General features: G+C 52.6%; 1 protein-coding gene across 2 annotated transcripts in view; it reads left to right on the top strand.

Annotated features, from left to right (window-relative positions):
* The window catches only part of Clcn6 (chloride voltage-gated channel 6), a 31,774-nt gene extending 20,167 nt beyond the window's left edge, over window positions 1–11,607 (top strand). For both annotated transcript variants that reach the window (XM_021159590.2, XM_029476279.1), the window contains exons 12-23: window positions 109–275; window positions 792–918; window positions 3,116–3,242; window positions 3,459–3,612; window positions 3,715–3,874; window positions 3,959–4,065; window positions 4,926–5,112; window positions 6,575–6,732; window positions 6,894–7,050; window positions 8,714–8,821; window positions 8,914–9,039; window positions 10,840–11,607. In XM_021159590.2, the coding sequence (XP_021015249.1) occupies window positions 109–275; window positions 792–918; window positions 3,116–3,242; window positions 3,459–3,612; window positions 3,715–3,874; window positions 3,959–4,065; window positions 4,926–5,112; window positions 6,575–6,732; window positions 6,894–7,050; window positions 8,714–8,821; window positions 8,914–9,039; window positions 10,840–10,920 (1,659 nt within the window). In that variant the 3' untranslated portion in view covers window positions 10,921–11,607. The remainder of the gene's footprint in view (window positions 1–108; window positions 276–791; window positions 919–3,115; window positions 3,243–3,458; window positions 3,613–3,714; window positions 3,875–3,958; window positions 4,066–4,925; window positions 5,113–6,574; window positions 6,733–6,893; window positions 7,051–8,713; window positions 8,822–8,913; window positions 9,040–10,839) is intronic.
* Window positions 11,608–12,109: the final 502 nt, after the last annotated feature.

Raw genomic sequence — 12,109 nt, 5'->3', positions numbered from 1 at the left:
TCGGCATGGAAGGCAAGCATCCCTCTTGTTCCTGTCTCTGTTTCTTTCCCTTCCTGTGCTCATGGCCACTCTGGTTTTTCTCTCTCCCTCCCTTCCCCCTTCTCTCAGTGCTCTGACTCTGATAAAAAATGTCATCTCTGGACAGCTATGGATTTGGGTTTCTTCGTCGTGATGGGGGTCATTGGGGGCCTCCTGGGAGCCACATTCAACTGTCTGAACAAGAGGCTTGCAAAGTACCGTATGCGCAACGTGCACCCGAAACCTAAGCTCGTCAGGTATCTGCAGTGAGCCCCTTGTGGGCGGGCCATCTCTCCCAAGGAAGATGGTCCTGTGAATAGACCCTGCTTCCCACGCCCACTGTGATTTCTCCTTTGAGACTAAGCCTGTAAACAAGCTCATGAGTGCCCCATGAAGGCCAGAGAAGCTGAGACTGAGTTTACATCTGAGTGGCTAGGTGGCTCACCCTCTTCTGCTGACACACATGACCAAGTCAGGAGGGTCAGCAGATTCTGCTGACAAGCTTTCTGTCAGGAGTTACCCTTGCCCTGGACTTAGCAAGGAAAAACCATTTAGCTCTTTAGAAAGTGATGATGTGTGTGCAACAGCCTCCTTCATCAGCTGCCTGCCCTTTATTGCAGCCAGCTAGACACAGCAAGTCGGGAGTGAATCCTGGCTGTGTGTCCTCACCAGGACTTCGGGGCTTGCCCTGTGGGGGAGGGGTGATGGGCAGGTATAGTGATCACGTGTGTCCAAGCACAATTGCATTGTAACCGCTGTGCTCTGCTTTCTAGAGTCTTAGAGAGCCTCTTGGTGTCCCTGGTGACCACTGTGGTGGTGTTTGTGGCCTCCATGGTGTTAGGAGAATGCCGACAGATGTCTTCCACGAGTCAAACCGGTAATGGCTCATTCCAGCTCCAGGTAACCCTCACAAACTTGGTGTCTATCCTCCAAGCAGAAAAGTGTGTTTGTTTGGAGCCATGCTGCTCCTGCCTGCAGCTGAGTGTGCTGTGCCTTGTCACCTGTGAGGATGAGTTCTTGCCTGCCACCCTTCCTATGCTGTCTAAAGCTCAGCTGTCCTTCATGGGAAGCGTTGCTCATTAGCCTGCTGTTCACCTCTCTCCAGGCCCGCAGGAACACACTGGCTCGGGGCCCCGCCACCCAACACCTCACCTCTGTGATATCACCCTTAGGGTGATGCTAACTCGTCCCTCACGTGCTGGGCTGCTCTCCCTGGCGTGCCTTCTTGTTTCCAAGTAACAACTGAGGGCTCTCAGAGCCCTCTGCAGCTTGTCTGGGAGAGAAGCAGTCTGTGACTTCCAGAACGTTTTAGATGAAAGGTCAACCAACCATAGCCAAGGGTTACATCTGGCCCTTGCAGCAGCCATCTGTGTAGCCCTCAGGCAGAGGGTGCCTGGGACAAAAGAAGGTACCACACAGAGTAGAAGTTTACTGGCACCTTGTTATTCCCAAGGCCACATCATTTCTGAGACCAGACTTTTCAAAATGTATTTTGTTGTGGACCACTAATAATATAAAAAACATAAAACATTCTGTGCTCAACTTGGCTAATTTTAAAAAAATTAACTAAAACCAGACAAAGGTGACTGTCCTGGGATGGATTGACTTTCTTGGCTATGGGACTCCTGGGCCCACGATAGTCCAGCGAGCACCAGAGATGCTTAGGTGCTCGGTGTCTCGGGTCTTTTACAAGTACTTTACACAACTATCCTTATTTTTCATTTACAGTGCTGATAATAGTATTCCCATTTTTCAGGAAAGGAAACAGAGGCAAAGTGGAGGCTTTTCCAAGATCCCTTAGCTGGTAATGTGAGGCATGAAGGGGGAGGTACTAATATCTTTTGTAGATGAGGAAAAGCCAGAGTTTCCAAAGTAAAAAAAGCTCTTCCCAGAGAGTGCAGAGTTAGTGGTGAAGCCATCTGAGTTGGTAGTCTGTTCTCCGCAGCAGACAGGTGGACTCTCAGCGGTGCAGCTGGCCTCAAGACCTTTCCCAGAGACTGTTGGATGGGCTTTCCTCCAAACATGTTCTGAGAAACCCTGCATGTGTCAGTTATTAAGCCACAGGCAACAGGTAGTCCACTGTTCACTGCACTCACGCCTCTCTGCCAACAGGAGGCGCTTTCCACCTCCTTACTGTCCCTAGTCACAGGGACAGCAGTGTAGTGAAGCTCAGCCACTGCACACCACCAGCCAGAAACCCAGAACGATCCCTCTGCAGACGCCCTGCTTCTACTCACAATTCAGGAGGCATGGGAATCCTCCGCTCACACAGGGTGGCGAGAACGTAGAGAGACTTGTGTTCTCCTAGTGGGATTGGAAGGAAGGTGGCCCAGAGCATGATACTGCTGTTGGGCCTCAGGTTAAGGTTGGTTTCTTTGGTAGAAAATCCAGAATAAAAGTTGGTTGCTTGGTTTCATTTGCAATCAAAGTTGGGGGTTCAGCTGATCTCTAATCTGCACTGCCATCCCATAGTCCTTGGGGCTCTCACTCTGAGCTCTTAGCTGTGTTACTTCAGAATCTGCACCAAGGAGGAAAGGCCACGTGAGCCCTGATGTAGCTGTGCTCAGTGATGAGTGTGAGTGAGGGCTGAGGAGGTGGTGCAGCAGGTAAAGCATTTGCCAACGAGGACGGGGACCTGGGTCAGGTCCCTAGGACCCTTAGAAAGCTGAACATGGCAGCTCATGTCTGAAATCCCAGTGCTGCCATGGCAAGATGGACAGTGTGCAGGGCCGGCTAGTCTGGCATGTGCGGTGGTGAGTAAGAGTCCCCCAGCTCAGTGTCATGTGACCTTGGCATTCATGCTATAGCAGTTGTGTACCTACTCACACAGACATATGCAAATATTCTTTAAAACGTGGATAAGCAGAGGCCTTCACCCTCACCCACATTGTTTGACTCTGCACTCACAGAGCGGGAACTGCTGCTGTCTCGCGCCACGGCAGATGTGTACTTGCTTCCGCCTCTAGCTCCACCCTAGCTCCTCCCACAGGGAATGCTGTCCAGCAGACACTTGACCTCTTAGGAGACCGACCGCGCTGAAGCCCTGTACGTCCCAGTCAGGTGCCTTTGTACTGACCTTTTGGTTCCCTTTCTTCAGGTCACATCAGAAGATGTGAATTCAACTATCAAGACTTTTTTCTGTCCCAATGACACCTACAATGACATGGCCACACTCTTCTTCAACTCCCAGGAGTCTGCCATCCTGCAGCTCTTCCATCAGGACGGTGAGTGTCCATGCTGCACACCCCCGGGGGTCGATGCCAGCTGCCTCTCAGGCATCTCTCTGCAACAGTGTCCCATGCCAGAGGGTCACGTTTCTGCCTCCAGTGTTGGCAGGTGACCAGGCTGGTGTTCAAAAGCCACCCTGGAGGACCCAACACAGTTTTCTGAGCCTGTGCAGGCATCTGCTGGTGTGACTCAGGTCTGTTCTCACCCTGCAGGGACTTTCAGCCCCGTCACCCTGGCCTTATTCTTCATCCTCTATTTCCTGCTGGCATGCTGGACTTTCGGCACATCTGTCCCCAGTGGCCTCTTCGTGCCTTCCCTGCTGTGTGGAGCAGCTTTTGGACGTTTGGTTGCCAATGTCCTGAAAAGGTAGTGTGGATTTAATGAGTGCACATGTGCCCACATGTTTACAGGTGTGTGGGCCCATACTACCATTGAGAGTCTAAGCCTGGCTGTTTCTCTCTTCACCAGCTACATTGGACTGGGCCACCTCTATTCTGGGACCTTTGCCCTGATTGGTGCGGCAGCTTTCTTGGGTGGGGTTGTAAGGATGACCATCAGCCTCACAGTCATCCTGATCGAGTCTACAAATGAGATCACCTATGGGCTTCCGATCATGGTCACTCTGATGGTGAGTGCATCCCTCTGGTGGCCGACAGGCTGAGGGCCAGGCTCCCTTCAGGGGCTGTCTTCAGGACTCTGCTTTGTCTTCCAGGTGGCCAAGTGGACTGGAGACTTCTTCAACAAGGGCATTTATGACATCCACATTGGGCTGAGAGGTGTGCCTCTTCTGGAGTGGGAGACAGAGGTGGAAATGGACAAGTAAGACGCTGACCTCTTCCCACGTCTTTGCACCAGCGGCTAAGCTACAGGGCCTGTCGGGGTGGGAAACAGTAGGTCGGTCACTTGTTCCGCTTAGAAGGTACACCTGTGTCCCTGTGTGTTTAGAGATGTTGAGTAGCTTGAGTTGGCTAGGAATCTGGAGAGCAGGTCCCAGGACTGGGTAGCATGGTGGGGCACAGGGAAGCAGGGCTGCTTGTGGTTATTTGGCTCCTTAGCTTGCTGGCCAAGTCACTTATGAGAATTGCTTCAAGCTTTAACACTGCTAGATGGTCACACTGAGAAAATGCACAGCCCTGGCAATACACCAGCCTGCTCACACATTCAACCAAGCACCACTCTTGGCTGGGACCATTCATAGGTGTCCAGCCTCCTCTCTGGATATCAGGCAGGCCTTATGAGTTAATGCAGGGTCAGCAGCCTGTCAACCCACAGCCCTTCCACTGCAACGGGAAAACAGACGGGAAGGAACGTGCAAGACTGGAATTGATCTGAGGGCTCTGGCCTGCCATCCTGGTCTAAACAAGGGCTCTAGAATTGCCCTTTCACTTGCAGCTTACTAGTGACTAGTGGTGATGGATCATAGCATGTGATGTGCTGTGACAAGGAGTGGCTGGCCAACCCTTGGGGAAGCAGGTGGGGTTCATGGAGTAGCCGTGGTCCCGAGCATGATGAAGTGAGGAGCAGTGTAGCAGGCCTGGTGAGGCAGTTGGAGGATTTGCTGGGCATGGTTCAGAAGAGAGGCTCCTGTGATCCAGACGGAGATGAGCACCATTGCCCAACCCAGCCTGTCCCCAGTGGCAGCGGTGTCTTTGAGGCTGTGACCGCTTCTCCCTCTGCAGGCTGAGAGCCAGTGACATCATGGAGCCCAACCTGACATACGTTTACCCTCACACTCGCATCCAGTCTCTGGTGAGCATCCTGCGCACTACGGTCCACCATGCCTTCCCAGTGGTCACAGAGAACCGGGGCAACGAGAAGGAGTTCATGAAGGGCAACCAGCTCATAAGCAACAACATCAAGTTCAAGGTAAAGAAAATGGCCTAAAGGGGAGGCCAGTGAGGCAGGAAGGAAGCCCAACACTCAGGCTGTGTAATGCTGCCTCTGAAGCTGGGCTGCACTCAGACTGGGTCAGTCTAGGGAAGTCTGCAGCACCCTCGCACAGTGCACAGTGGGTCTCAGGGAGCGTATGTGCTCATCTGGGCAGCAGGAAACAGGTGGGTGGGTCCTTTTGGAAAAGTCAGCCGACTTGGTATTATTTGCCATGTACAAGCATAAGGGAGGGTTCTAGAGTTGCTAACACAATGGGCTCTGGCCAACTTAGGAAAGTGGGGGGCCAGGCAGGAGAATCACTGAGCTCTGGGCCGTGTGGGCTCCATAGAGAGACTCTTGTCCGAAGAAACCACAGATGAGAGAGGGCGGGGGGCTGGGGGGAGGGGAGGAAGCTCCAGATGCAGACCCCGGCTATGAGCTCTAGGGATGCAGATACTGACCTCATGATGCCATGTGGTAGACACAGGTGGCTCTCTGACCTTGGGTAGCTCCCAACTCTCAGTCCACAGAGGATAGGTCCATCACCTCACACAGGCTATGTGGCCACCAGTTGGCTTTGGTGACTTTGGGAAGAACAAACATAAACATTGATGGTCACTCCAAGACAGAATGTAAGAGAAAGGTTGTTTTCCCTCTGCAGAATTGAGCTGCACCTCCCCAGATGAGAGGAGGTAAAGTCTTAGGCAGCAAAAGCATGAGGTTTGTTGCAGCAGGTAACTGCATCACTGTGACAAAATATGTGGTGCGACTGCACTTAGCCAGTGTGGGCAGTGCTGGTGCACTTAGACAAACCAAGCCAGTGGTGCTGATGCGAGCCTTTCGTCCCAGCACTCGGGAGGCAGAGGCGGACAGCCCCGCTCCACAGAGGGAAAACCAACAAAAGTGAGCCACTCAAGAGAAGGATTTCTTTTGTCCTGTTTCAGAGGTAGCTCTGTCCGTCAGGACCAAGAATAAACTGCAGAATATCTAGCAGCATGGAGGGGAGAAGGCAGATACAGAGTCCAGGAGGGGTCAGGGCAAGGTCAGACCCCTGAGGACACACACAGCTGTGACCCACTTCCCCATCTAGACACTAGCACCTTCTCTTCATCTGAGGTCAAAGCCCTTGGGATCTGGTCCTGTGAAAACAAACATCTTGACTGCTTCAATATTACTAAAGCCCAGTCAAACTGACCATCAAGGTCAAGTGTCAAATTTGGGCTGGGCAGGGTCACAGGATGGAGTGGAGTGGTAGAGACTTGCCTGTCTTGTGTGAGGCCTCAGGTTCATGTTCAAGTCTAAGGACTGACTGGCCTGCACCTCTGAGTGTCTTGCAGACCTCCATGAAAAGTACTGTTCCCATCACCACAGTCCTGGAGATGTTCCTGTATCTATATGCCCAGCACCATGGCATCTTGGCCCTTGTAAAGACTGTCATTGCCCCCACCTCCATCCATAGAAATCCAGTATCTTGACCCGTGCTGGTGAGCAGCGCAAGCGGGGCCAGTCCATGAAGTCGTACCCTTCCAGCGAGCTGCGCAACGTGTGTGATGAGCACGTGGCTTCCGAGGAGCCGGCAGAGAAGGAGGACCTGCTACAGCAGATGCTGGAGAGGAGGTGAGGGCCTCACACTGGCTGCCCACAGCCTCCATGCAGAGCACCCTGCACACAGAGAGTGTGAGGGAGTCCTTGTTGCTGGAGAGTACGGGGAGGCGATGAGGATGTGAGAGTGGCCCTGCTGAGGGGATACGAGGCAGCGTCTGGTTTTTGTGTAACAGATACACTCCCTACCCCAACCTATACCCTGACCAGTCCCCGAGTGAAGACTGGACCATGGAGGAGCGTTTCCGTCCGCTGACCTTCCACGGCCTCGTCCTGCGCTCTCAGCTTGTCACCCTGCTTGTCCGAGGAGTGTGCTATTCGGAAAGTCAGTCCGTAAGTCCTGGGCTCTGGTGTACTGGAAGGCAGGATAAGGACAGGGAGGGACAGACCCCATTGTTCCAGAAGAGGTGCTTCAGTGCATGTGTTGTGTACAGAGCTGCTGAGTAGGGTGCTTCGCCACACGTGCCTTTTGCTGTGTTTGTGAGGCCCCGAGGTCACGAGGGAGGTGAGGGCAAGCTGACTCCAGTTGTCCCTTGTTTATCCTCTGCTACATTTTGTCTAGTGCCTGCTGCCTGCTGGCCAGTGAACTTTTCATATCCCGAGGGGTTTTTCCTTTTGTTTTCTTCTTGTTGAGACAGGGTCTTGTGTAGCCCAAGCTGGTCTTTACCTCCCAGGGTAGCTGAGGATGAATGCCTAATACAGAGCTCATATGCTGGGATCCCAGGCATTGGCTGCCATGCCTACCCTAATACTGCGGGACTTGAGTTCTGGTACAAGTGGACTCTTCTGCATGTGTTAGTGCAAGAAGTGCCCCTCCCCTGCCAGCTCCACTGTAGCCATCTTTTCTCTTCCATTTGGTTTTAGGGTATCCCCATGGCACCCAAGACCACACCCCTCACCCCTTTTTGGCAGGAGCCTGAGCAAGTCACCCAGAGCCTTGCTTTCCTGAGTGACTGCTGATGTTGGCAGCTGCAGGTTTCTCCTATTGCAGCCACCTGAGCCTTTCTGTGGTCTGATAAGCCTGCAGAAGAGCAGTTGCCCTGGCGCAGGGAACTGGGTGGAGTGTGGGTGACTGACCTGGTTGGAGTAGGTAGAGATTGGTAGGGCATTTAGGAGCAAGGAAGTTGGAGTGGTGACAGCCTAGGTCCTGAAGTACCTGGCCTGGCCTGCCAGAGCAGGTTGATTCTGGGTCTGTCTGGCAGTGGGGCCTGCTGTGAGCCAGGTGAGGTGCACAGAGTAGACTCAGGGAGCAGGAGCCTGCTCAGATAGCAACTCCCAGCCAGTACTGTGGCCACTGTGCTGGCCTGTGAGCCCGTGCACTGGCCTCCCTGACCTGTCACACAAGCAGTGAGATCTGAGGGGTGGTGACAACACTCCTGGGACACTGTCTCTAGCCATTGTGCCAAATTGCCATCGGCCTGGGAGCTTGAAGCAGGGTCTTCCATAGTTGAAGACCATAAGTACAAGATCCAGAGTGCACGGGCAAGCTCTCTGAAGGAGCCAGGAGGGTGTCCTTCCTGGCCTCATCTTAGTCCCCACAGTTGCCAACAGTTCCAGGCCTCGATGGTTGATAGCACTTCAGTATCACCTGTCTGCACACGGTGCACACCCTGCTTCTGTTCTCCACCTTGTAAGGGTGCCTGGTGTTGGAATTAGGCCTCCTAGTCCAGTATGCGCTCAGTATAAGTAAATGTGCAGAACCCTATTTTCAGCAAAGGCACCTGATAGGTACGAGGATTTACAAGTTGGCTGTCTTTTGGGGGGACACAGCTCAACCCATAGCCCCTCTTAGCAGCCTTATCATTCATTAGAACTGGCTTGGTATCAGGCTGTTTCCCTGCTCAGCACCTGCTATGGCTCCTGTACTGCCCAGCTGCCCCTCCCCCGGTGGCACATGACTGGAAGATACTATCATAACTGGGGAGGGGGACTGTCAGAGTGACCCTCCTGGCAGCTTCTGTTTGTTGCAAGGACATTGTTTTGGTCGGAATTGCAGAGTGCCAGCCAACCACGTCTTTCTTACGCTGAGATGGCTGAGGACTACCCGCGATACCCGGACATACATGACCTGGACCTCACACTGCTGAATCCCCGAATGATTGTGGTGAGGAGGGCTGTTTCTCAGGGCTGTTCCATATGCTGCTGTGTGCCATGTTTATCCAAGGCTGTGGGTAATTCTTGATTTTTCTGCTACAGGATGTCACCCCATATATGAATCCTTCACCATTTACCGTCTCCCCCAACACCCATGTTTCTCAAGTGTTCAACCTGTTCAGAACCATGGGCCTGCGCCACTTGCCTGTGGTGAATGCGGTAGGAGAGGTAAGTGGGTGGGTGAAGAAAGCAGTGTCCCTCATCTGGGTGGCCTCTCATCTGTCCTCCCACTTGGTGCTTTTCCATGCGCATGCCAGTCCAGCAGGGGGCACCTCCTGCCTTCCATTCTCCCATGCCTGTTCCTGTCTTGGCTCCTGGGTTCTCCTTCCCCGGCCCAGCTCTGTGTTTCTTGGCTCCCATCTCTTATGGGCATTCGTAGCATTAGTAGAATGTAAGTGCTCAGAGGGGTTTAAAGAAAGCACCCCCAGTGATTATTTCTGTAGGCTTTCCCATCACTTCAGGGTTACTTTTTCAACCTGTTTACATGTGCTGTTTGAGTCAGTTCTCTCCTTCCACTTCAGTGAGTTCTGGGGATTAAACTCTGGTCTCCCACCGGGCCACCTTGTCAGCCCAACTTAATTTTTTATTATGAAGTTATTGCTGTACTATTGTACTGTATTGTAGCAAAATAAGAAAATACAAATAAATAAAAACAAGCCCTGATCCCTGGCCTGCTGAGGTCATTACCTTGTCAGCTCTGCTGTGCCCAGGTTCTGCATGCCCAGAGGTTGTTGTTCATAGTGGGTTTTCCTGCAGGTGCCCATCTCCGCAGCAGGCATTCTCCCCCGAAGCTACAACACTCCACCCACTACTGTGATGTTGAGCATTGTGGCTGTGTGGTCCATTTCCTTGTCTTTCTCTTTAGTTACTTTTCAGTTCTCTTTTGAACCAGTCCTTTGTCACCAAGATGAACCTTTAGGAAGTGGTTCCTGTTTAAGGACAGCTGCCTTCCCTCCATCCTTCCCTTGCTTCCCTGATACTCATTAAGTAGCCAGATTGTCCTTGAACTTGAGGCAGTCCTCTTGGCTCAGCCTCCAAGGTGCTGTTATAGGTATGTACCACCGGGTCTTGCATGTGCCCTGTTTAAGGATATACACTAGCCAGTTTTATATCAGCATGACACAAGCTAGAGTTGTTTGGGAACAAGGATTCTCAATTAAGAAAGTGCCTCCATAATACAGGGCTGTAAACATTTTCCTAATTAGTGATTGATGTGAGAGGGCCCAGAGTTCCATGACTGAGCTGGTGGTTCTGGGTGCTATACCAAAGCAGGCTAAGCAACCCAGGAAGAGCCATCCAGTGAGCAGCACCCTCTCTATACCTGTGCTCCTGCCTCCAGATTCCTGCCCTGACTTTGCTCAGTGATAGACTGAAGTAGCTGAAACATTCTCTCCCCGAGTTGCTTTTGGTCATGGTGCTCCATCACAGCAACAGAACCCTAAGACAGGGCATGGCTGGACTTGGGGTGTAGCTAAATGATAGAGCGCGGGCCTAGGTTTATTCATAAACAAGGACACCAGATAAAACGCAGGGTAGTTATGCCGGGCGTTGTGGCACACACCTGTAATCCTAGCACACAGACAAGTTCAAGGCTAGCCTGGCCTGTGTTGTAAATGAAACCCTGTCTCTACCCAAGCCAAAACCAATAAAAGAATGCCTGGGCCACACAGAGGTCTGTGTTGGGAGAAAGCAGGTGGCTCAGAGTCCCCTTCCAATCGCTCTTCCTCTCCTGCTGCCAGTTTTCTCCCATTTCAGGACCCACTGATTCCATCTGTGCCCAGGCTGCCATGACTCCTAACTTCCCCTGAGAAGAGGAAGTCTGTGTCGTGTCCTCACGCTGTCCAGGTCCCAGTTCTGTCTGTCTGTTTCTACATCCTGTGTACATTGATGGGGACCAGCTCTCTTTACACACAGTCTTCCTGGTGGGTTTTAGCCTGTGCTGACCTGGGTGTTTTCTCCTTGCCCTAGATCGTGGGGATCATTACACGGCACAACCTGACAAATGAATTCCTGCAGGCCCGGCTGCGGCAGCATTACCAGACCCTCTGACAGTTGCACCCGGCTGAAGCCAGCCCACTCTCCCAGAGGTGCCTCTGCAGGTGGCCCGCTCACTTACTGGCCCCCACAGCCGGCATGAAGGCTCCCACTCACCTGTTTGCTCAGATGCCTGGAGTCCTGGAAGATGGGGGTCAGAGGTTTTTGGGGATGTGTTGAGTAGGAAGTTGAGGTTTTACCAACTTCCTCTGTAAGAATCTTCCATTCCCCAGCTCCCCTAAGGAGACATCAGGGTACCGTCGGGCTGGATCCTAGGTGGACACTTGGTACCTCTCTGTTGCTGTTTCTCGGAGAGCCCAGCTCTTGCCCAGACCCTCCCGGGAAGGTGTTGGACTGAAGCAAACATTGAGGATGTTATTTGCATATCATGTTCATTACTAGGTTCAAGAATTGGGCACTAAGAACTGTTCCCCATGTTTGGGGAGGCCTGGGATCAGAACCAAGACTTCAGATACATTCTTCTTCAGATACAACTTTCTTCTTCGGTTTCCTAGGAGCGGGTTCATGCTCTTGACCCCGTGGCTTGAATGTCTTTAGACTCATTCCTGACCAGACCCTTGATGCACTAAAATTCCAGCTAACAGCCTTTGAAGCATTAAATCCCACTACAGGGGGACAGCTTCTCCCTTCTGTGAACATTCAGTAGTCCCCACTCACTGATTACACCTGTTCTCCTGGTGACACGCTCTCCTCCCATTGTCATTCCTTTCCTCTCTACAACTACTCGGCTTTCTAAGCCTTCATCTTCATCTGTCTTCCTGGTGGGACAGCCACAACTTTATCTTGGATTCATTCCCAAAGTCAACCAAAATTGAGGAACCCCTAGACAGAACCACTACCAGAGTCCTGGTGAATTTGGGATCACTCTACAAGCTGGCAAGCAAGCTGTCCTGAGCCAGGGCCAACCAAAGGTCCAACCTTAGGAGAAAGCCAATGGCCCCTGTTGTGGTCGCTGCTCGAGCCCAGCTTCCCAGTGCACTCCCGACTCGGCCTCTTCCCGAGGACTTGGAGGGGAACCTGTGTGGCTGCTGGTCCCAAGGACTTGGAGGGGACCTGTGTGGCTGTTGGTCTCGAGGACTTGGAGGGGAACCTGTGTGGCTGCTGGTCTCGGGGACTTGGAGGGGACCTGTGTGGCTGCTGGTCTCGGGGACTTGGAGGGGACCTGTGTGGCTGCTGGTCTCGG

Source organism: Mus caroli, chromosome 4, assembly GCF_900094665.2.
Source record: "Mus caroli chromosome 4, CAROLI_EIJ_v1.1, whole genome shotgun sequence".
Lineage (NCBI taxonomy): Eukaryota > Metazoa > Chordata > Mammalia > Rodentia > Muridae > Mus > Mus caroli.
The sequence above is the reverse complement of the archived record's forward strand: the minus strand, read 5'-3'. Positions and strand labels throughout refer to the sequence as shown.